The following is a 24,245-nucleotide window of genomic DNA, read 5'->3' as shown; positions in this document are numbered from 1 at the left end:
ATTTAAATTTTATCAGCAGATACAAAATATCAGATTAAAAACAGCTTCCCCCTCCCATTTTTCTAATATAAAGATATCACTTATTAAAGGATACTATTAAAACTTTTTTCAAGACATTATCGTTATTATGCAAGTTCAGCACATGGCCTACAAGAGGAAATAGAGTGAGTGAAATCATTTTAATCCATCTGGCTTCTAATGAAACAGTTTAACAGCTTTTAGCTTACTGATATTTATAAAGACTATCCTTTACTTCCTTTTCGTTTTTTTTTTTTTTTTTTTTTTTTTGACTCTAATGTTAAGTGGGCCTTTTCCAGGCTAGAGGTATTTGCTTCCTCCCTTAGCATTAGCATTACTCATTCAACTACTCAGAGGCACAATTCAGAGATGTAATAGACAAATGTATTTTCTCCATTCTGCAAATTTAACTCAAAATACAATTCTGAGTATCATAGTAGTTCCCTTTTGGTTACAGAACATTTGGGGTATACGTTATTATTAGGACGCAACATGCTAATATGGTATTTAAATATATTGCCTGTTTTAAACCAAAGCAATAAACTAAAAGCCCATCTATCACCAATTAGTAGTAACTGCTTTGATACTTTATTCAATCTAATAGCTTATTCTTGGTTATGTTATATAATTTACAGTAAATGTGCCTTAAGTAAACACTTGATTTTTGACTATAGTTACCATCTTCACTGGATTTAACACAACCAAGTAGCTGTTACTAAGCCTAGTAAAATGAATTAGTGTTATTTAAATACGCAAATCATTAGTAGGTTTGAGAAATATGAAAGGCACAACCTACCAACTTACTCTTCAATACCTGCCAATAAGTAGGAATCTAGGAGTCATTTAAATAAAATTATAATTAACATTGAAGAGCAGAGCTTATGCTGTATTATAGTTCTAAAGGATCACTGGCATATTAGTCTAGATAAATTTGGTGAAGGTGAGATAGTACAACCACTGATAGTTAGATAGACCTTGGCAAAATCACTTCTTTCCTCACCTGTAAAATAAAGGGATTAGGCTATATCATATCTAAAGTTTTTTAAGATTTATGAGTTTATCTGGCTTTCCATAGTTTCTGTTCCTGAAGTTATTTTTTGTCATATGGAATGTCTAAATGCACTACAAACATCCTATTTACAATAGATGTCAGTTTACAATTTTATAAATTCATTTTTATCTAGCTTTCTTAAAGTTAGCAATACCTATATATTCAGAGAAATCGCCAAGAGAAAAAATTACTGTGACATATATTTTTAGGTGGGATATAGAGCTGGTATATTTGAGTAAGTTAGAAGTCTAGAAAGTGTGATGATAAATCAATTTATTTAACTTTTTTATTCTTCTTTTTGTACTTGTAAGATATGGCAGGAGTTAGGTATACTGCTGACCATTTTCCCAGGACTAGTGTTAGCATCCAAATTGCACCATGCTTGGTATGCACAAGTGCTAAATATCAAAATAAGCTATCTGGGTCCTCTTCTAGCCAGGGTTAAAAAATGGTGTAAGTGGGGCCAAGAGATTTTCACATTACATTAGAAATGTAAGGGATTACACTAATCAGTTCCATTTCTTCATTTCTAGTGGGGAAATTGGTGGTTCAGAGAAGTAACTTGCCAAGGTCACAGAGCTAATTAGTGTCGGTAGAGAAAAGAGCCCAAATCTTATTGCCAATTCTTCTACATCATATCGCCTTCTAGGTGCCAAAGGATAAGCAATGCTCTGAGTAGGTAGAAGATATTCAAAATGAAATATGTAATCTTAAAGGGACTTTATATTTATACATGGTCCATCTAGTTCAATTTCTCACTTAAATCTGCAATTTGTTCTATAGCATCGTGACAGATATACTGCTCTGCTCCAGTAATAAGATAGTCATTAATCCTTAGGAGGCTCCTTCATGGACAAATAACCATAAAGTTATTTCTTACATTGAGCTCTTATCTGCCATTTTGCATTTCCCTCTGTTCTACTCTGAGTGTCAAAAAGAATAAACTGTACATGTTAAATACACTGGGATTTGTTCTAATTTGTGAATATCTTTTCACTGCATCCTGAAATGGACTATTGCATATGTCATTTTCCCATGAAAATGTTTCAGCACCCTAAAATTATATCAGTTTATCTAAACAGTTGGCCTACATGTTATTTCTAACAAGCTAAGATCTCCAGATTTACTTGTCTGCAAACTCTTGACATTGATATTTCTATCAATGACTCTCTATTGTTTCTAGGACAATGATCAGGGTCCATATACCACGTATGATTGTGACCCTAACCAGCTTGCTAGCCTCATCTCTATACCATCCTGTCCCCTTCACCTTTGGCCAGTCTTTTTAATTTCAAATGCATCATCCTTCCTCTAGTCTTCTGGACACTGTTCCCCTCAGCCAGAGAAGTTTTGCCTAGGGCATCCAGGTCTAGTAATTTCTTAGTCACCCTTCAAAGTTCAGGTCAAATACTCCTTGCCCCTTTCCCCATGATCCCCTCCCAGGACTACCTTTTATCTATTATGATACCCTACTCATTTCCTCCAGTCCTTATCCAAATAGTAATTAATACCTGTGCAGTAGACATCTGTCTCCTCAGCTATACTGTGAAGTCTATGAGGACATGGTCAATGTGCATCTTTATCTGGCATAGGGTTTGCACTATTTAGAGATTCAATAAATATTTTGATTTTCCCAGGTAATCAAAGAGGACACAGCTAAACTCTGGGGTGTATGCTGTACAAAAAAGGAATTGTATAGGCTCCAAGTCAATCTTGAGAAGGAAAAACCTCTCTGAAAGAAGTGATGATAAAATTTAGAAAACTATAGAACTATGTTCTGTTAAGATCAATGGTAACTTTTTTTCACTCTAGTAGGTGGTGGGAGCATGGAAGAAGGCAAACAAGCACAGCTGAGTGGTATATTTGTTGTTTTACTGTTAGTTTGACACATCTGAACCAAAGCATTCACAATACTTGATATACTTTGAAGAGAATCATATACTATAATCTTAGACATAACCACGGAACAAGCAGAACAATTAAAACTACATAAGGCCTTAAAATATATCCACAGTGTGTATTATTTCAATATTCATTCATTTACAAATTAGACTACATACCGTTAATTTAATTTTTATTTTTCTTTCATTGTTTTATTCAGGCAAGATTCATTCAAGGAAAGGCAACTTAGTTTTTGTGTGTGAGCTTTATTTTTTACTACATTGGTTAATATAAAAGTTATGAATTAAATGTTTTATCTCCTGCATCCAGGAGTGAATCCATGAAATTCTCAGATAGTAATCCAAAAGAATAGATCTTATTCTTAAAAACAGCCAAAGTGAAAAGGGACCAAAGCCAGTCTGTTTGTGGTCTTGAACGAAAAAATCTAATGGACTTTCAGGGTGTCTTATAATAAAGACTACTGCAATTTTACGAGATTAGTCAAAATTTAAAACAGTGCATACAAAATCATTCTTAAAGCTCTAAATGCCTTTTAAATAACTAAAATAACAATTTTAAGTAGTTGCCACACAGTACCAAACTTTAAATCAAAACTAGTTAAAATTCAGTGCTATTATGACTTCTCATTTACAAGGTAACTAGTTGGTAAATTAATGGATGGTATAAAATTAAGACTTACATCATTTTTTCAAAGGAGAAAATGTATGATAATCAGGGAATAGAGAAAATCCAATGTATTTTACAATAAAATAACCGTTTAAACTTCTATCCCTGTACAACAGGGTTTAGGTTATCTCTAGTGAACTTGCATGTTTTCTTATAGTTTATTCTATTACGAGTACTTGAATTGTTTTAGATATACAGCTTTTTATTGAAAGAATATTACATTTGTATACCAGGATAAGATTTAGTACATTGAGATGTTTTAAAAATATTTATAAATTTGTTTCTCATATGCAAAAGCATTTGGCAATACTTTTACAGCATTTGATTTTATAGAATTAAAATTTCATACAGTACTCATCTTGATGTTTAAAAAAAAATTCACAGAAAAAATATAAATTACACAGCCTGACTGCATGATACTGTTATTTCCAGTTCTAGTTCTGGTAATTAAAACCTTCATTAAGTCTGTTAACAAATCATTACCTGTACATTTATGAAGGCAACTGACATGATTTGCAAACAAAACCTTCAGGTTTTATGTTATTTACCAAAGAGTGCAGTTCAGCAAAAGAAAACCCAGTATGCTAATTTACAGAGTATTTTACAAATTTACCAGTTCCTGTGACACAAACTGTTTCAACCTTTCTAGGTACTGTCCATAAAGTTCCACATCATTGTGACCTGCCCCTTCGACCCACAGAGGCTCCACAGGTCTTTGGCAACGCTCAAACAATGCGAGGCCATGTGAAAAGTCAATGACTTCATCTTCAGTCCCATGAATTATTAATACTGGAGAGGTTATCTTTGAGATTTTGTCAATGCTGTCAAGAAAGAGGGGGAAAAGTCAATGAATTAACTACAAAAAGAATGTAAAACAAATTTTCTTGTCCTATATCTGCTTAAGAAATAATTTAGGTCCCTCTCCCCCAAATTCTTTCCCCTTCTTTTTGAAGCTGGTAATTGCTCTCCACCCAAAACTGGAGGGCTTGTGGACTAGGGATTGCTAGACACAGTTTGGGACAGAGGTATCAGAGACTGAGCAGACACATGCTTACTGGCTGCTGTGCACCCTTTTTCCCTACTGGGCTTTCAGAACGCTGGCAGCCAGGCCTTCATCCACCAAGGAGGAGTTTTAGAAATAGAAAGTCTTTGGAGACTATCCATTTTAAGAGGAAAGATGAAATAAATATTGACATGGGGTGGGGGATGATCTCCAACTTACTGGCTTAACTAGATCACTCTATAGTGAAACTCATGGTTAACAAGACTGAATCACCCATTTCAGATCACCGCTTTAGTCCCTCCCTCGAACTATAAGCAGACATCTAAGAAAACCCATATATCCGAAGAGAACACTTTAAATATTAGAGATTAAAACAATCAGAAGAGAAAAGGTAACTCAAAGGAGACATAAACTTTGCAGAGAAGAAATCTTACAAATGAATAACAACTCTTAAAAAAAATCCTAGAGAGAGCAATGAGGCATTATAACTATAAAATAAGGACAGACTCTTGAAAAGGAGGAAAATCATCAATGAATTAATTAAAGGTTGCATTTGATAAGGAAAAATGTTTGGGTATGTTATTTGCTGTCAAATGTTTAATCATAAAAATAAAAAAAATGTATAATGTTTAATCATAAAAATAAAAAGAAATGTATAATCTTTTCCAAACAGTTTACTCTTAGGGCTATCTTCTCTGTTGGTGCAATAATGAAAGAGTAGTTAGACAGAGCTAGAAGTTTTATGGCAATAGCATTACCCGAATACCTCCCTCACATCCCTACCACTCAGCTAGACGGAAGCAGTATAATGCACATGTCTTCCACTCTATCATTATCTAAAACAAAAACAAACCCAAAATAAATGTAAAAACTAAAAATCTCCCTCCCACAGCCTGCTCTGGTGATAAGATCATATGGTCCCAGAAGTTTCCTTATGCATGTGACCTCTTACTGGCTAATGATGAAAAAAATTTGATTATGAAATGGTGTTTGATGTTCTAATAAAGACTCAAGTAATGACTTAGCCTTTGGCCCATCTATCGTTTATAAAAAAATTCTTTGTATTGTTGCCAATTAGGGTAAGAAAATAAAACTGAAATTTGTCAGCTTCTCACTTCTTGCCTTCTCCCTTTGAGAAAAATAGGCTATCAATTTTTTCCAACTGTGAAGAGCTGGTGGGAATTACCATCCTATTTTAAGAAGGAGGATGGTAATTAAGTAGCCCTTCTTTCAAATTTGTCTAACACTATATGTTTGCAGACTTTTTGGCAGCAATATTTATTCTAGTTCATTTAGGACTCAAATTTTTTTTTTTTTTTGCAATTCACTTCTTTTGTCAGATATTAGAAATCATTCACTCATTTTTATGCACCTGTGTCTCATTTTCTACTTGTTCCTTTCTTCCAGTATTATGTGCCTCATTGAATGGCACCATCATTCATTAGTAACTTAAGTCAGAAACCTGGGAATTATATTCGGGTTCTTCTTTTTAGCATCCTAAATCCAGTCTGACATTTAATTCTGTCAGTTTTATTTCTCAAATTCATTCTCTTGTCTCTAATACTAATGCTGCTGTTTGGGGTAAAAGGCTCTCAGCATTTTTCATCTGGATCACTATTGCTCAAACATTTCAGCCTCTTGATTAGTATCCTGCTACCACCCTCTTCACAAGTTAATTTTTCACAATTTCTATAAGATATGTGAAATAGAAACTCATGGCTGAGCGAGTTGTATCATGAATACTTTAAGTGATGGAATAAAACTCCTGCAAAATGTATCTACAAATTAAAGTTTTTTGAATATTGATACTTACTTTGGGAATGCATCAAAACAGTAGGTCTTCTTGGTATCAGGAAAAGCAACTCGCATTCCTGAGGTCAGTGGAGAATGAAGAATAACAGCAGCACTCTCGTATCGAGCAGCAAGATCCACAGATGGTACTGTCCCTATACTTTGTCCGTATATTATCACATTTTCAGGGCGAATGCCATATCTACGAAGTTCAGAAGTTAAAAAAAAAAAGAGTTGGACCAGTATGAAATGTTAAATAATTCCTAAGGACTTAATTTGATAACAGAATGACTTAGAATAAGACGTTGTCAACAAATTTATATTTTAAAATTTAAGTTTCGTAGTCATCTCTATCATATGTAATGCTATAGTGAGATTTATTAGCTTATCTGTTTCAATTTCATCTTTTGGAAAAATAATTGCTAGGTCTTTTCAAATTTCAATCTTAAAAATGGATTCATTAAACCATTTATGTAATTCAACATAGCATACTGTTGACTCATTTTGGAACATATTATATCATTAATATGTCAATGGATTGATGTTTAATGGATATTTAGTGTTAATTTTCCATTCAATGTAACAAAGGTTCTTGTTTCTCTAGACATCAAAAGTAGCTCATTTTATTTTTTGAAGTTGGTCATAGTGATGAAAATGGGACATAGGTATGGTATGAAATGAATAATATATATATATATAATTTTAGCCAAAAGCAAATTACTGTTTCCTGAAATTTGCATTTACTTACCATAGAAATGGACTAATGATTAAAAAGATAAACAGATGAATGAGAATTCCAAATGCCATATAATTCAGTTGATTATAAATAGACTTCATGCTAAAATTTCAAGAGTATGTATTGCTTTATTCTATTTGAAAATGCTTCAGATTTAAATATGTAAACTCATCGACTCAGTAATATTGGGTGCATACTATGTTCCAGGCACCATTACTTGTCTATAGTATAATTGTCCCAACTGTAAATTACTGCAAGCTTAAGTGAGATGCTACAGGAGCTAATGAACATAGGGTTAAGAGTTAAGAGTGACATCAAATATGCCTTGCTACTTTAGAAGTGTGACAGTAATCACTTTGGGCTGCTAAGGGCCATTTGCACAACAGCGTCTAATCTTTTGAAAAGATAATAGAGCTTTCTAAATTATCTGGACCATTTCACTAGGAAAAAGCAAGACAAATCCTATATGCTCCCCATGGCCCTTTCCAGGGGGCACAGGACTCTTTGGATTATGCAGATGGTAACGTACCTCCCCGTAGTTTCTTCTAGTCAGTCCTACTCAAACATCTGGATATCCCACAGACTGGGTTCCATCTACTTCCAACTGATTCTAAATCTAAGTAAACTCAGAAAAGCTTTTTTCTTTACAATAGACCTAGCTGTGTATACTTAATAGGAATGAAAAATTAGGAAAATGAACATTTACAGTATCAGCATAACTCTTGAGGCTGCACAGTTGCTATTAGCTGAATAGCAGCAGTACTGTTGGTGGCAACCATGGGCTTTAGACTAAAGCAAGCAATGGCAAGACTCCAGAGAAGCAGAATTGCTGCCAGTTTAGCATCAGAGGATTCAAAGCAATCACAGAATTTCAGAATAGTACAAGTTAGAAAGGACTTTAGGGACCATCTAAGTTAGTTCAGTTGCTAACTGAAAGTTAGAGTAAGTTAGCATCATACCCATAATTAGAACCCAGGTGTCCTGACTCCCAGTCTTGTGCTTTTTCTATTATAGCACAAAGGCAATGATTTCAACAGCTATCGGGGAAGGCTGCATAGTGAATATTAGTCCCTCATTTTCTGTTGATCGATCAGAAATTCAGAAACTGGGTTATTATAGATTATTGAAAAGGAGATCATTCAAATAATAATTACTTAAGTTCATTATTTATTTTTCCCTTCCTGGTTACATAAGCCCTGACTTAAATCAAGCAAAGAAAATAAAAGGCTTGAATTCTGATTACATACATTTTATTAGATGGCAGAATTCCAGAACTAGAAAGGATCTTAGAGATGATTTAATGCAATTTCTTCGTTAAACAGATAAGGAAACAGGCTCAGAGAAGATGAATAAATTTCCTAAGACTATATTTGAAAAAAAAATATAACTCTGAAATTCTGTGCTAAACTATATGTAGGACTATTTAGGAATTATCTCTTCTTTCCTTGTTCCTCATTTAAACTGGTCACCAAGTGTGTGAAAAAAGATTAATTTAATCAAGACCAGGAATCATTTTAGAATGTTCTCTTTAAATTGATACCTGATAAGATTTAAAAAAATAAGCTGACCATTTCCAAGGTTTTTTTTTTACGTAAACATAGAACACTGAACTAGACACTAATGTTTTATGTGAATAAAGTCATCCTTTTGTGTTACTTAGAAGCACTAATAATGAAGGCTATCTGCTTTAACTTAGCATCCTTAAAAAAACTATACTAATCCACTAAAGCTATACTTTAAAAGAATAAATTATATTGTAATAAATCTATTATAAGAAATACATGATCACACTTTCTTGACAGTTATACTACAGTCAACTGGGCACTCATTTTGTTTGTAGGCCTGAGGGGACGGACATCAATATATCTGAAGCAGATTTTGACTTTGATCATTTAAAGTGGTTTTAAAAGCTTATGTATTTTTAACATTCCCCACCCAAGCTCCTTATGTACTACTTATATTACTTACTCTATTTTTTTTTTACTCATCATATATATGTTTTCATGTCATTTCAACTGATTCAAAAATTCCCTTTATACACAATTTTGCTTTGAGAATTCAGTTTTATTATATAACTTGGAGGGGTAAATGGTTATAAAACATTTTCTAAAAAAGGTTATGTCTACTAACAAAACTGAGGTTCTTAACTTACTGAAACCAGTAATATTTAAACATTTATTAAATTAGAAATGCTAAGTTTTATGTTCTTTAGTTTCATCTAAAATACTCTGGAAGTCAGGCAGCTTTATCAATGTATAATATGAAGACTAACTCGTACTTAGATACCTTCCTATTTATTGTACACTGATGAGAAAATACAATGACGTCTACAAAACTGCATTATTTTTCAAGAAAATATATAAGTATTCCGGTGACTAGAGAAGATTAATTCAATTTCTAGTTCCCAAAACTGTATTCTGTAATAATCAAAGAATAATTGACACAGTAAGAGAATTTACTTAAATGATTTATCATTACATTACTTTTTAAATTTTCACTTGAGATCATCTCTCCAAATTTTATGAGTCCAGACTGCAAAAAAAATTCCAGTTTTACAAAATACATACTTTGAAAATAGTTCCAATAAGATATCTTTAAGTCATACCTTCTAGGAGATAATTATATAAAATCATGCAAACCCTGGCTTAGGATTTTAACAAAAACAAACCAGCCTCTTGAATGGTTAATGATAGATCAAGTGAATGATTAACTAGCTAAATCTCTGTTTTCTCTCCTGCCTTGAAATACTGCAACTTTGAATACTCATTTTTATATAACATGCTAATTTAAAGTTTATAAAACCAAACATTTGTTACTGACTTAAATGTTTAAGAAAATCACACAGATGCACTAACACATACAAATGTGATCTGTCTTAAAAAACTTTTTACGCCACTCTACAAAATTTAAAATTATAATCTAAGTTTAACTCTTCATATATTGGTAAATATAATCTCCGTTTAGTACTTCAAGACATGTGTTATAAAGAAAGCTTTTATTCTTTTCTTATACAAGACAATTTTAATCATCCTAAGTGTGGAAAATAATTCTCATTTACCTTGTCCTAAGAGCAAGCCAAGCAGCTTCTATGTCTGCATAGAGGTTCTTCTCTGTTGGTTTCCCAGAACTTGCACCATATCCAGAATAATCATATGAGAATATATTACAATTAATCCGTGATCCCAGTCCTATGTAAAAGCTGCTCATCTGCCCAAGATCAACAGCATTTCCATGTGAAAAGAGTAAAGTATATTTGGCATTGGGTGAGCAACGCACAAACATGCAGGCAATTCTGTTGCCTTTACTTGTTCTAGTCATGAAACACTCAATAGCATCTTTTTCTCTAGAAGAGTACTGCCAGTCTGCTCGTTCTGATAGGTGTAAAGTCCAGCGGCTTCCACTTTCATCACACATTAGCGTGTAAGTTGGATCAGGTGGCAAAAATGCTAATTTTGAAGCAATTTTCCCTGGACAGGGTGGACAGCAGAAGAGGCAACAAAGCTCACTAAACGAAAGATTATTCATCTTCTGAAAAATAAAAGGAGACAGGAAAATGTTTTAATCACTGAATGTGGATTCTGCATTTTTATACAATAGAAGATTAAAACAAAGACACCAGTGGTCACTGTCTACTACCATTTCAAGTATCCTCCCCCCAAAACAGATTTTTGGGATCTTTCTAGAAATGCTGTAAATCCTGGGATGAGGGAAATATTCCTGACCAGGAGAGTCAAATAGTATATGACATGTTTCAAATAGTAGTGATTATATCTTATAATATTCAACCAAAATATGAAAAATTACACAGAGTACAAGTAATATTTATTATTTATCTACAACATAAAAGGTATGAAATATCTTTAATATAGTTTATAAAAATTCTCAGATTCTCATGGAGAAGTTCAGGATTTAACATGATATAGTAACTATATGATAGTAGCACTTATGAAGCATTTACTATTTGTCAGGCATTGTGCTAAGTGTTCTAGGCATATCTCTACGTTTAATCCTCAAAACAACCCTGTATGTTGGTATGAGAAAGGAAACTTGCACAAGGTTGAGGCAGTGGTGGAGTCAGGATCTGACGCCAGGGTCAATCACTGTCCTTCATCACTGGGCTACACTGCCAAGGGCTCAGAACACTCCTTGTGCCAAAAGCTTATCATTTTAACCACAGAGCCAGAGGCCCAAATACCCTATAAAACATTAAAATGTATGTATGCGTATAATCACTGCCCAAATTAAAAAGGCTATAATATGAAGTCCATTATGAAAAAAAAAAAAAAAAGGAAAGGGGCATGGAATCTCAACTCTACTACTTACTAGCTGTGCTCCCTTGGGAAAATTATTTACTTCATACGTGAGGCCAGTACTTACACTGAACCAAGTGGTTGTGAAGAAAAAACACTATGATATAGTTAAAACATATAATACACTAATGGCTACATGGTTGGCTCATTAGGAATGATCTACTTTCTCCTGTGTCTTTTTTTATTAGTATTTTTAAAGTATCCATCTCATATTAACTCAGGAGCAAAAATAAATACTTGTTTGCCCTACAGGCATTTCCTTCTAACTTGTCCATACAAGTGTGTTTAGTTCCTACTGTGAACTAATTAGGTAGAAAGAAGCAAAAACAAGGTAGATAAATGAGGGAATGACAGAAATGGGTTGAAAAGAGGAGAATGAGAAGGGCACAAAAATGTTGCTTGGACATTGGAAAACACCTTTATTTGCTATTCTACCTTTATTCCTTTTCAGCCTTCAAAGCAAATATAGTCTGAATATGTTAATGTCTTAGTCTAGTTGGAATAAGAGAACAGAAATGACAATTAGGTGTCGTCTTTAGTGCTAACTCAAAGTGGTTCCCTGAAGTGTTGTGCTGAGAAGGATTTGGAGCCATGCTCATGGCTTGGCAGGCAAAGACTGTGATAAATTAGCAATGTCTACTATAAAATGTGGCTACAAATTTATTATTCTGGTCAGGAGGATAAAGAAAGAACTCAGTGAAAAGATGGTAGGGAAGGGAGTTCAAAAGGTCAGTTCCAAAGAAAGAGGTGACTTGGAAAAAAGATGAGGCAGAAGGTACAATATAGCAATGCTATCTGTTTAATCTGCCTACGGTTAGTTCTCACCCCCAATACCTTATATATGCCATCAATTGTTGACCTACAACAGCCTGTTAAAAGCCTGATTAATAAGTAAATTGGATATAGCTAGCTTATGTTCCTACAATTTATCTCCTGAACATGAAGTTTTTTATATACTAAAATAATTTTGAAATAAACCTGGCTGACTGAACATATATAATGCTGCAGAGATGCTTTGGGAATGAACACACAGGAGAAAAGCTGCAGTGCTAGGGTTTAGTCTAATGAAGACAACTTGGTCTTCTTAATGGTGGCAGGGAAATTATTCACACCACTACTGCCTCAAACCCAGATAAATGGTGTCCACTTAAAAACAAAAACTTATCTATGGCCATGTTACCCTGAACAAGCCCAATCCTGTTTGATCTTGGAAGCTAAGCAGGGTCAGGCCTGGTTAGTACTTGGATGGGAGATCACCTAGGAAGACCAGATGCTGTAGGTGTAAAAAATTAAAAAATAAGGGATTATAAAATGACAAGGTCCTTAATCTGTGAGGTCAACCTAAAAAAAAAAAAACTTGCAAATTATCACCTTCCTAATAATAGCCCTGGTATAAGCAGCAACATAGGCTTGCTTAGAAGTTATTCTCTTCCCCTCAGTAAGTGAAAAATTTTGCAGTAAAAGTATTAAAAAAAAAAAAAACAAAATATCATTGAAATAGCTGTTCAATTTAGATATTTTTAAGTTCAATTGGTTTTATATAAAACTCATCAGAATAAAAATGTCATTTACCAGTTATTTCTTGGCAACAAAATCTTGAAGACACAAGGCAGTGAATAATCGTAGGGGGAAAATGACAGATATCTCAGAGCACACAAAAGCCATAAAAGACAAATTTATTTTTTTTAACAAACAAGGATTTAAATTAAGTTATAAATCTGTAAAAAAAAAAAAAAAAAGAGTAGGTGAATGAACAAGAAGAAATAATTCTTAACGTAAAGTGTCATAAAGAAAAATCCAACATAATCCCTGACATTAAAAAAAAAAATCAGTATCTGAAATAAAGAATTAAACTCATTGGGTATGAAAATCAGTAACAGTTGAGGAACATACTTATGAGTTGGAAAATGAAGTTGAGGAATTCCCGGATATTGCATTTTTTTGTGGGAGAAGGATGAAGAGATAGAAAATATAAAATTTAAAGAGGATAAGAATAAAAATAACATTATTATTAGTACTATAAGAGTCCTGAGATAAAAGTTGAGAGGAGAAAAGATAAAATAATCTAAGAATGTCTCAGAATTAAGGAAAGTTCAGATCGAAACAGCTCAGAGTGCTAAACAGACACTTAAGAAAACTCTCACAGTTAGAATTGCCAGAAACAAAAATATGAAAATTTCCAAAAAGGAAGAACAGATTACCTACAAAGGAACAAGAATCAGTTAAACTACTGACTTTTGAATAGCAACACTAGAAACAAGACATTGTTGGAGGGATAATATTAAAGGAAAAAGACTTCGAACTTAGAATTTTACATAAGGATAAAATAAAAATATCTGCAGGAATACAAAAACTCAGGTTTACCAAACCAAGACCTTTTTTGAAAAACTCCAGTAAGGAGGAAAATAAATCTAAGAGATTGTGAGTATCTGCACTATGACAAATAAAGAAAAAGTTAACATATTTTTTTATAAGTAAGCAATGGAGGGGAAAAAAAGGCAGCAAAATATATCTATCCCTAACAATCCAAAATCAAAATTTTGGAGAATAGCAACCTGAAGAGGATTGAAAGAAGAGTTAGGGCAAATTTAAGAAGTGAAAATATGCTGGGGCACCAGTCACTTGACTTGTTCAGAATGATATTAATATTGATAAGCTAAAGACATGGAAAAAAACATGAATATAAGTATGACTCAGATATAACCACCACAAAAACTGTAGTTTGTAGGATACACCTTAAGTATTGTTATTTATTGCAAATATCTAGCTTTGAATATTTATCAGCATGTTAAACTCAAGAAAAAGCAGTTAAGCACAAAGAAAAAAGGAAATTAAGGGCAGATATCAACAACAGAGAACAAAATGCAATAGAGAGAAATTAACAGACCCAAAAGCTGATTCTCAGAAAAAGCTTCCACTACTACTAATAGCAATTAGCATTCACTGAGTACTTACACTGTCAGGTATTGTTTTAAACACCTTTCACATATTAACTCGATCCTTTCAATAACCCTCTGACATAGGGACTATCATTATACCTGTTTCATAGTTATGTTACCTGCCAAAGGTCACATAGCTGGTAAGTGGTGGAACTGACAAATGATAGAAGGACTGGAGCCTGAACTCATAACCACTGTTTTGTGGAAAGAATACTCAGACATGACTGATCAAGAGAAAATCAAAGTACAAAATACTAAATGAATAAGACAGTTTCAAAAAAAAAAGTCAATAAATAATTTTGATGAAATGCATGGATTTCTTAAGTAACAAAAAATAAATTAAAAAATGGACAAAGAATCTGAATAGACATTTCTCCAAAGATGTGCAAATGGCTAGTAAGCAAAGCATCTGAAGAGATGCTCAATACGATGATTAGTCATTACACAAAAGCAAATCAAACCACAATGATACCATTTTATACACACTAGCATGGTTATAATAAAAAAGACAGATCATAGCAGGGTTGACAAGGATTTGGAGAAATTGGAACCTTCATACCTTGTTGGTGGGAGGCGAAATGGGGCAACTAATTTGGAAGACAGTTTGGCAGTTTCTTAAAAACTTAAACACAGAGTTACCATTTGATCTAGCAATTCTACTCCTAGGTATAAACTCAAGAGAAATGAAAACGTATGTCCACACAAAAACTTGTACACGAATGTTCACAGTGGTATAATTCATAACAGCCAAAATAACCATCAAATGCCCATTAACTGATGAGTAAACAAAATGTGTAATATCCATACAATGGAATATTATTCAGCCATTAAAAGGAACGGTATTAATGCATGCTACGAAGTGGATGAATCTTGAAAAAATTATGCAAAGTAAAAGAAACCTATCACAAAAGATCATTTATTGTAGAATTCCATTTATATGCAATGCCCAGAATAGGCAAATCTATACAGATAAAAATAAATTAATGGCTCTAGGGCTGTGGAGCAATGGCTAAAGAGTATGGGGTTTCTTTTGGGGGTAAGAAAAATATTTTAAAAGTGATTTGGGTGGTGGCCACACAACTCTGTTAATAAAACCACATATTGTATAGTACGTGAATTATATCTTACTAAAACTGCTAGGGGGGAAAAAAAGGTCTTTGGAAAGCTAAAGTAACTTTGCAAAGAAAGAGCAAAAGTACACATGTATTTGTTAGGTAGCTGGGAATTTTCTCTCCAGGTATTAAGACAGACAACACAAAGACAAAGTAATAAAGAGAGATTGGTACTGGCACAGAAATAAATAGTCCTAGTAACAGAAAATAGAGCTTATAAACAGAACTATATATAAACAAGAATCTCCTACGACATAGCTGATTTCTCAAAGCAGTAGGAAAGGATGGATCCTCAAGAAGATGGTCCTGAGAAAATTTACCACATAGGCAAAAGTAGCTAGGGGTCCCTGACTCTCAGTATGTAGAACATTGACCCCAGAGGGATTATAGACCTAAGAGGCAAACTAATATAACTTAAAAAAAAAAATCCATAAATGATAAAAACATTGGCAGATTTAGCTTCATCTAAATAAAGGATTTCTTATTTAGTGAAAAATGCTTTGGGAAAAATGATTTTTTCATCCAAACTGTCAGAGCATTAGCATTAAAATACAAGGAACTTCTACGAAAACAAGAAAAAACAGGTAACTTTAAGAGAACGCATGGGCATAAGATATGTATAGGCAATTTACAGAAGGACAAACAAGGCTAACAAGTGTATAAAGAAAGGTCACTCTCACCGACTGTCAGAAATGAAGACATATCACTTTAACACTGTAAGAAAAATTAAAATTGGAAAACTGAGTCATATCAAGTTAGTGGTGAGAATGGGAGAAAATAGGAACCTTTGTGAACTGCTTGGTATAAACCATTTTGTCTACCTATGACCCAGAATCCCACTCTTGGGTTAAGTGCTCTAAAAAATACTTGCATAGGCCTTAAGGTAATATATACAAGGGTGCTCACTGCAGCATTATTTGTGTTAAGGTGCAGAAAACATAGATTCCATCAATGGGGAAACAAATGTTAATGTGTTGGATGCAGACAATAGAATATTATAGTCAGAAGTAGTGACTTTGATGGCTAGAGCTTAAAAATATAGCACTCGGTGAAAAAAGTAAGGAATAAACAGATCTATGCTACCATTAACATAAATTAAAAATGCATATAAATGTTATATGTCTTCAAGGACAAATATCTAAGGACATGTATATCCGAGTGTATGTTTACAGAGGAGGAAAGAAGGAGTCTGAAGGGAAAAAATACAAATTAAGTAAAACAAGAACAGAACCTATGTTCTGAGATTGATGATGATAATGTGTCATGAACTAGACAAGTTGCAGGGAGGCAAAATCACATTTTGCTTTCTTCTGGACCCCTAGTGCCAAGCACAGTACCTGACACATAATAAGGTTTCTAATATTTTTTAGATGAATGAGTTAGTAAATTAATAAGGTTAATTCAACTCTCTGCATCTAAGAAGCCCCCACAAAAGAAAAAAGTTTACTAAATCACATGTTAACAAAGAAAGCAAATATGTTTTGTGACCACTACTTAGGCTTCTTGTATGGGGGCAAAATAGAAACTGTCAAATAGAAACCCGTGAACCTAAGCTTTGGGGGTGGGTGTATGTGGGAAAAGCATTGCTTGTTACTAAAATCATTCAGTGTGTTATGAAACAACAGAATAGGACAGTCTTTCAAGGAGAAGTAAAATTTGCCTATCTTGAAATCAGTTCGCAAAATGAAAGGTCAACTCAATGTTAGACAGGTGGCCCATTGTGAAAATTAAGGTTTTTCTTTTAGCAGAAGACTGAGAGTTACTTCTCTCATAGTAGGAGGAATTTCCTAAAACTGTATGAAATAATAATTTAAGAACCTGCTTCTCCTGGTAACTTGTCCTGCTCAATGACAAAGGAAAAAAATTTGAACATCTGAGCTCTTTCTCAACAAAACAGGAAGACTTAGTTTAAAAAAGTCAGAATAGAATGACTTACTGTATCTCCTTCCTCTCTTCTGACCAAATTACTGAAATGACTCCTGTATATTCCTGACATGGTAACAATTAACTGAAAAAATCTCCCTTCCATCTTCTTTGTAGTCGTTTCTTGGTAATGCAAATTGACTCATATTACTATCATCTACGAAGGACAACTAATTCTTTTAGGGTTCAAAATTTTGTTGTAATGAACAGAACACTTGGTACTCAAAGTCTTTTAAAGGTTTTAGAGAAAAAAATTTAAAACATTTATATCTTTTCTTCTTTTTGTGTGATATTTTGACAACTATGCTCTAATTTATTGTGTAGGTAGTATGTGATAGGCCGCTTATATTTTGATACATTTGGTTTCATGTTAAGAACTAAATTCTAAAGTCCAAGATAAATTATTTTGAATTTGGCCTCATTTATGAATAAACCTGGGGAAGTAATATTACCTATTCTGTTCTGTAGAATGTTAGAATTTATCCTGTCACTTAGAGACTGTGCAAATACTTCTACTTAGTTATAGGCCCATTTAGCTAGCAATCAGGCTCCTGGAAGTCCTAATGATTCAGAATTAACCGAACACTTCCCGGAGATTATTTTTTTAAAGTTATAGACAAATTTCTGATCATTTCAAGATAAAAAATAATTGAAAATGGGAAGACTGCACAAAATATAAAGATTAGTTCATTTGCTACCATTAAAAAAAAACACAAACTCATTTTTGACACTTACCTTTGGTTAGAGAAATTAAAGTCTGATTTTTTTTTTTTTTCTTTTAGGTAAACTGACAGAAGAAACCAGAAAATATAAAGTTAGATTTACAGAAGAGTCTCACACTGAAAATGGACAAATGAGGTGGATGTTTGAATATTAACAGCAAGAGGTATCAAAGATCAAAATGAACTAAAATCAGAAGCAAAGAGTAGAGAAGATATTCAATTATGAAAAAGCGGAAAAATCAGATTTCAGGTCAGTTTTATACAAGCTGTCCAAGAGCCCAACATATCCCTAGACTACTGAACAGAGATCACAGTACTATACATAGGCAGTCACAGTAGCCTAGGGGTGTATCGATACCAAAGCAAGGAAAATTAACCTCACTTCAGTATCCTTTGAGGGTATCAAGCAAGTTTGGCATTGCCATCCTAAGATCTAGTATGTGACCAAATATGTAGAGATATTTACCAAAGTACAGTGATAAGGAGAAACCATGAGTGTTATGGTCTTTAGAAAGCCATATACATTATACAGTGTAGTGCATGCAGAGAAGCTGAATATTCACCTTTAAAAAAGTTTGGCAACATGCTTTTTCAGTCAAGATGGAGCATCCAAAACATTTACAGTGAACAAGCTTTCTGTGAAGTGCAACTTAAAAACTAGGTGTTTAGCATGATATTTTAACGCATTTTCTATCTTATTTGTGTATATATTATATAGAAATATAGCTTGTGAAAGACTTATCTCTTTGGGATAGGCTGTATTTCTTTCTCCTTTTAGACCATTATAGGAATCAGCAACAGAAGCACTCCATGTCAGAGGTCACAGAACATAATATAATCCATTGACTTTGCTAGAAAAATCGAACTCTGAAGATACATACCACATTACCTGTGCTACACAGGAATGGAAACTTAAAAACTTAAGGAAACAGATATCTTTTTGAAAAGGAATTATTTTAGTTACTTTTTAAGGTAGAATTATAATTTGTAAATACTAATAAGAGTCTAGAGATACTTAATGGGAAGCATCTGAAGTCTCAACCGTAGGGTTATTAATTAAAAAAAAAAATTAGGCAGTAAGGCTCAAAGGTGAAGAAAGTAGATCTATAACAATGCTAAAGTAGAAGATGGAAATTAAGGCTGAAGAAACCTGTAAGCTATACCAAGCACATCAATTTGGATTGAAAGTCCTAAACAGGTTAATGTCAATTCTATACTTATGATTTCCCTCAGTTTAATACTTAATGCACTTTTTAATATAGGAGCCACTAACTACATATGGCTATTTAAGTTTAAATTAATTGACATTACATATTCAGTTTCTTAGCCATCTAGCCACATATGACTAGTGGATACCAAACTGCAGTGCAGAATGAACATTTTCATCACTGCAGAAAGTCCTATCAGGCAATGCTGAACTAGAACATTTCAAATCCAGGCAATCCAGGATCAAAGCTGACATGCTTTAAGTCCATACTAGCTTGAAATGTTGGAACCTTCCTGGCCTTTCCATCAATTTACATAAATCTTCCTGTTGAACGCTGTAAACCATATAGAACTAAATTGGACTATCTACACAATACTGTTTTAAGATAATGTTATTTTGACAAATATATTACAACAGCTAACCCAATTCTAATGTAAAAGCCATTTTATTAAAAATGAGCAATTCAAATCAATTAGGCTATCTATACATGTCAATGCATGGTCAAAGGGATTAACATTCTTGAAAGGTTCTCTGTAAACTGGAGTAGCAAGTAAACCATAAGAAACTATAAAAACATTTGTAACATTAAGCAACTAATTTCTGAACATGGCCCATACAATATCCTAAACACTCAGCAATCCTGATGATCTACACTTAAGCAATGTCTTAACAAGTGAATCAAGTTTTCTGTATTAAGCAGGACAGGGTTGCTGATTGTTGCATATGCTAATACTACAGAGTCTCATCGAGCTTTTGGTGACTGGAAAGTACCATCAGCTCAGCTTTCAAAGTCACACCTGTAAAGTGTTGCTGAATGTAAGCTAAAACATGAACACATGTTTCCTGCCCTGCCCCTCGATCATCAGTTTTTGATATCTCTATGGGAAGACTAGCCACACACTTATCCTCCAAAGAGATAAAACAATGTCATAGTACATTGGTAGGAACATTCCACTAATACACATTATTCCCTTCTCATTTATTAGTAAAATCTGTTTCTGTGAAGCTTTTCAGGTGAACGTTTATTCAATACACAGTCCACGCTACATACAGTCATCCCTCCCTTGAGGATACCAAAATCCACAGATCCTCAATTCCCTTATGTAAAACAGTGTAGCATTTGCATATAACTTATACAAATCCTCCTGTATACTTTAAATCATCTCTAGCTTACTTATACCTAATACAATATAAATGCTATGTAAATAGTTGTTATACTGTATTGTTTAGAGAATAATGACAAGGAAAAAAAAGGCTATACATGTTCAGTACAGATAAAACCAATGTAGACCTAACTACATGGTGCATGTCAGCAACAGCATTAACATTTTTTGAATATTTTCAATGCCTGGTTGGTTGATCCATGGATACAGAATCCATGAACATGAAGGGCGGAATGTAATACCCGTACAGAGCTCAATATAATCTAATTAAAGTAGTCATAAGTTTCAGAAAATTTGAGTATTATTGATTATAAACGATGAACACGATTCTTTTTGAAGAGGGCTAAGAGTTGTAAAAAGGATTATAAAACCATTTACAGTCAACACTGCAAATGAACAAGTACTCAGTGAGCCATTCCTTACCAAGTAGTAAATAAAATCAGCTGTTCCAATAAAGTAAAAAAATACCAAACAACAACACTTCTGTTCTCAGGCAAGTGAAATTGCTGCAAGATAAATTGGAGCCAGAGTCAATAATTATTAAACAAGCTGCATAACGAAGATTTGATACAATATTAAAAATATCATTGTAATTATGAAAGTATTATAAGACTTGGTTTAAAAAATTTCAACCACATAGGAGGTTACAAAATACAAAATACAAAATAAGAGGTTACAAAATACAAAATACAAAATAAGTCTCCCCACCAGGCTAAAATAAAGACTGGTTAAAAGTCAATTTAAGAATGTAGTTCCCTAGATATTCTCCCTCAGAAGACCAGAGGTTTACACTGGAAAAACCTCTGAGGAATCAAGACTAATCTGAAAGATCCAAAGATACTGATATGGGTAGTTACACGGGGAAGTTGGGAAAATGGGAAGGATGTGTGGAACGGGGAGGGGGGAGCGGGGGGAGCTATAACCTCATCTATAAGTGGGATGTCAACATGTAAGAAGTAGCAATATAATACTGTTACCTAGAGATATGAAGGTAAACATCAAAAGAATCCTTCAAAAGAAAATAAAGGGCTCTGGAAAGGGATTTATCAAGGAGATAGGGGGCCCAGGTTTGTAAATTTTCATAATGAACTTCGTGAAATCATTTGGTTTATTAACCACGTGCTTGTACTAATTTGATAAAAATAAAAATTTAAAACAAAAAGTCTCTTCCCTAATCCTAATCTAAACCCAAACTCATAACTGGCTCAGTCTCCAAAATTATAATTTGGGGTCATTTGTTTTTAGTTCTAGTGTTTAATACCATATACTTATCCTCTGTTATCATAAGGTATCCTCATTCTGAAAGATTCAGAGAATTAACCCTATTTTCTCCCTTCTGTGATCATTCTAATTGTTATTTTTATTTTTTATTGGTTATTTTTATAATTTTAAATCTCCATTTTTTGTTCCATCAACTTCAGGAAGTTTCTACTGGTTCCCCATGTAAAGTCATATGTCATCATTGTTATCTGTACAATTATTTTCACATTTTTTATATCATTTGCAGTCTGTTTTATAACTACTAGGTTTTCCTGTTTTACCTATAGGCGGATTTTTAAAACTTGGATAACAATAAAAAGATTTTCCAATTTTATTCACTACCATCCAAGCAGTGTTATAAAACTGAGAAAAAGAGTATTATTTCCTGTTATTAAATTCCAAGTCGGGATAATTGTTCAAAAATAGGTAGATTTCAGTTTGCTTCATATTTGAATTTTCTGAAGACCATTTAATTTTCCTGAAATTTTTCTTCTTAATTTTCAGAAAACTCATAAACTTTCATATTTAAAATATTCCAACTTCTTTTCCTTAGAATTTGTGTAAAAGAATCCATGTTATTTTTGAAGATATTCTTAGACTCCAGTGAGTTGTTTTAATCTGAAAAAATTATGTTCTCTGCTAGCCCACAGCTCAGCTATCCGTTTACCTAGGATTTTTTTTCACATACCTCTGTTGTTTCTCATTCGCATATTTTAACCTTTTTGTGGGATTCTCTTTTATTTGGTTTTGCTGGAATACACCTCCAAGCACTTTGCCATGTCTCCTCCCCAAGGGTCTGGGGAAGTAAACCATATTTTTATGTATACTTTAAAAATGTTCTTATTTTGATTTCATACCTATGGCAAAGTAGGCGTCCTTCAGAATATAAGTTGTGTTTTAAAATTTCCCTCAAAATTTAAATCATTGTCCCACATCTTCTAGGCATTCAATGTTGATGTCTAATACTAATCTGACTTTGTTAAAGTGATTCCCATCTCTCGTTCAGAAAAAAAAAAAAATGTGAAATTTTCTTTTATTCTTAGCTCTGAAATTTTATGAGATTATATATAAATGTGCTATTTTTTCATTGTTTTGTATTCAACAGGTCCTTGACTTTCTTTAGCTCAGAGAATTTTTCTTCTACTACTTATCTTATTATTTCATCTCTAGCTTCTTCCTTGTTCCACTAGGAATTCCTATTTAGGAAATCACAGGGACTACTCATTATACCTATAAACATTTTTCTTCTTTCTTCCAACTCTTTCAACACTATGTTCTAGGGAATTTCTTCTAGTTTATCTTACAGATCACTATTTTAGTATTCCAGAGTGTAAAATCAATTTTAACATTAAAACTCTGTTTTTGTTTTATGGGTGCAACATTCTCTTAAATCTCTCAGAATACTAATTGAGACAAATCTGTTTTTCTGACCACCTTGGATTTTCATGTTATTGGATTACTTCTTCATTGACTGTTCATATTTATGAGCAAAGAACTAAGCTGAGTTTCCTTTGGATTTGTTTAACTGACTCAGAAGACTTCTAGTCTGAAGAGGACTGACTGGCTATAGGCTTCAAACTCCTATAACTACTAAAAAAAAAAAAAAAAAAAAAAGGATTTCCAAGGATAGAGTACTTTGAGAGTCAATTTCAAGTCTCAGTTTCTCAATCTCTCTTTCTCTATCCTTCCTTTCCTTCTCCTTTCCTCTCTCCATCTCCCCACACATATCCATCTTACTCTGCCAATTGAACAAATGTGTTGTTTTTATTAGCATCTTCAATGGGAACAGAAGATAGTTTACAAATATTCAAGAACATGGTACGGCTTTAACTGTTTGGTTCAGTAAATTATTCCAACAAGTACAGTGTAGTCCAGAAAATACAAAGCTAAGAATCAAAGACCTGGCTTTTAGTTCTAGTTTTACTACTAAAAAGTTGACTTTAGGGAAATCAATTTCTTTCCACCAATTTTCCTTTTCTATAAAATGAGAGGTTTCTTCTAGTTCAGAAACTTTATCATTAAGATTTTTTCTTCTCATAAACATTAATCTTCTGTAGCATGTAAAAAAAATTAATTTATAATTTGAAAAACTTCAGAGATTTCCAAAATCCCCCACCACCATTAAAAACAAAGCACCTAAACAAGCACATTAATTTATATTTAGCAAGCTATAGTTAATGAATTGTAATTGTTTTTTGGGGGGTGGGCAGGTGATGAGTTTGGGGAGGAGAGTGCAGGTGTTCATGAGGGGTTGAGAGAGATTCCCATTTCTCACAGCTCTGCTTTCCACAGTGAGTGATTTGTCTCCTGGCCGCTGTGGGTAAACAATGTTTTGTTTTATTTTTTTTTCATAATCTAAAAGATATATACCATAAATTTATCACTGTTAGCATTTTTTAAGCGTGCAGTTCTGAGACACTAAGTATATTTACATTGTTGTGC

The 24,245-nt window shown here is 33.3% G+C and overlaps 1 protein-coding gene and 1 pseudogene across 3 annotated transcripts in view; one reads left to right on the top strand and one right to left on the bottom strand.

The window, feature by feature from the left end:
- Nucleotides 1-263: 263 nt before the first annotated feature.
- Nucleotides 264-24,245, bottom strand: part of ABHD17B (abhydrolase domain containing 17B, depalmitoylase) — a 45,502-nt gene continuing 21,520 nt past the window's right edge. For 2 of the 3 annotated variants that reach the window (XM_016150059.2, XM_036238496.1), the window contains exons 2-4: nt 10,226-10,695; nt 6,454-6,633; nt 264-4,458 (exon numbers count right to left, since the gene is read on the bottom strand). In XM_016150059.2, coding sequence (XP_016005545.1) covers nt 4,239-4,458; nt 6,454-6,633; nt 10,226-10,692 — 867 coding nt within the window. In that variant the 5' untranslated portion in view covers nt 10,693-10,695 and the 3' untranslated portion in view covers nt 264-4,238. Of the gene's footprint in view, nt 4,459-6,453; nt 6,634-10,225; nt 10,696-13,049; nt 13,197-24,245 lie in introns of those variants that run through there. The other variant, XM_016150069.2, reaches the window with a different exon arrangement.
- Nucleotides 12,641-12,759, top strand: LOC118601415 (annotated as a pseudogene).

Source organism: Rousettus aegyptiacus, unplaced genomic scaffold (genome assembly GCF_014176215.1).
Source record: "Rousettus aegyptiacus isolate mRouAeg1 unplaced genomic scaffold, mRouAeg1.p scaffold_m13_p_3, whole genome shotgun sequence".
In the NCBI taxonomy this organism is placed as follows: Eukaryota; Metazoa; Chordata; class Mammalia; order Chiroptera; family Pteropodidae; genus Rousettus; species Rousettus aegyptiacus.
Note: the sequence above shows the minus strand (reverse complement) of the source record. Positions and strands in the feature narration are given on the sequence as shown.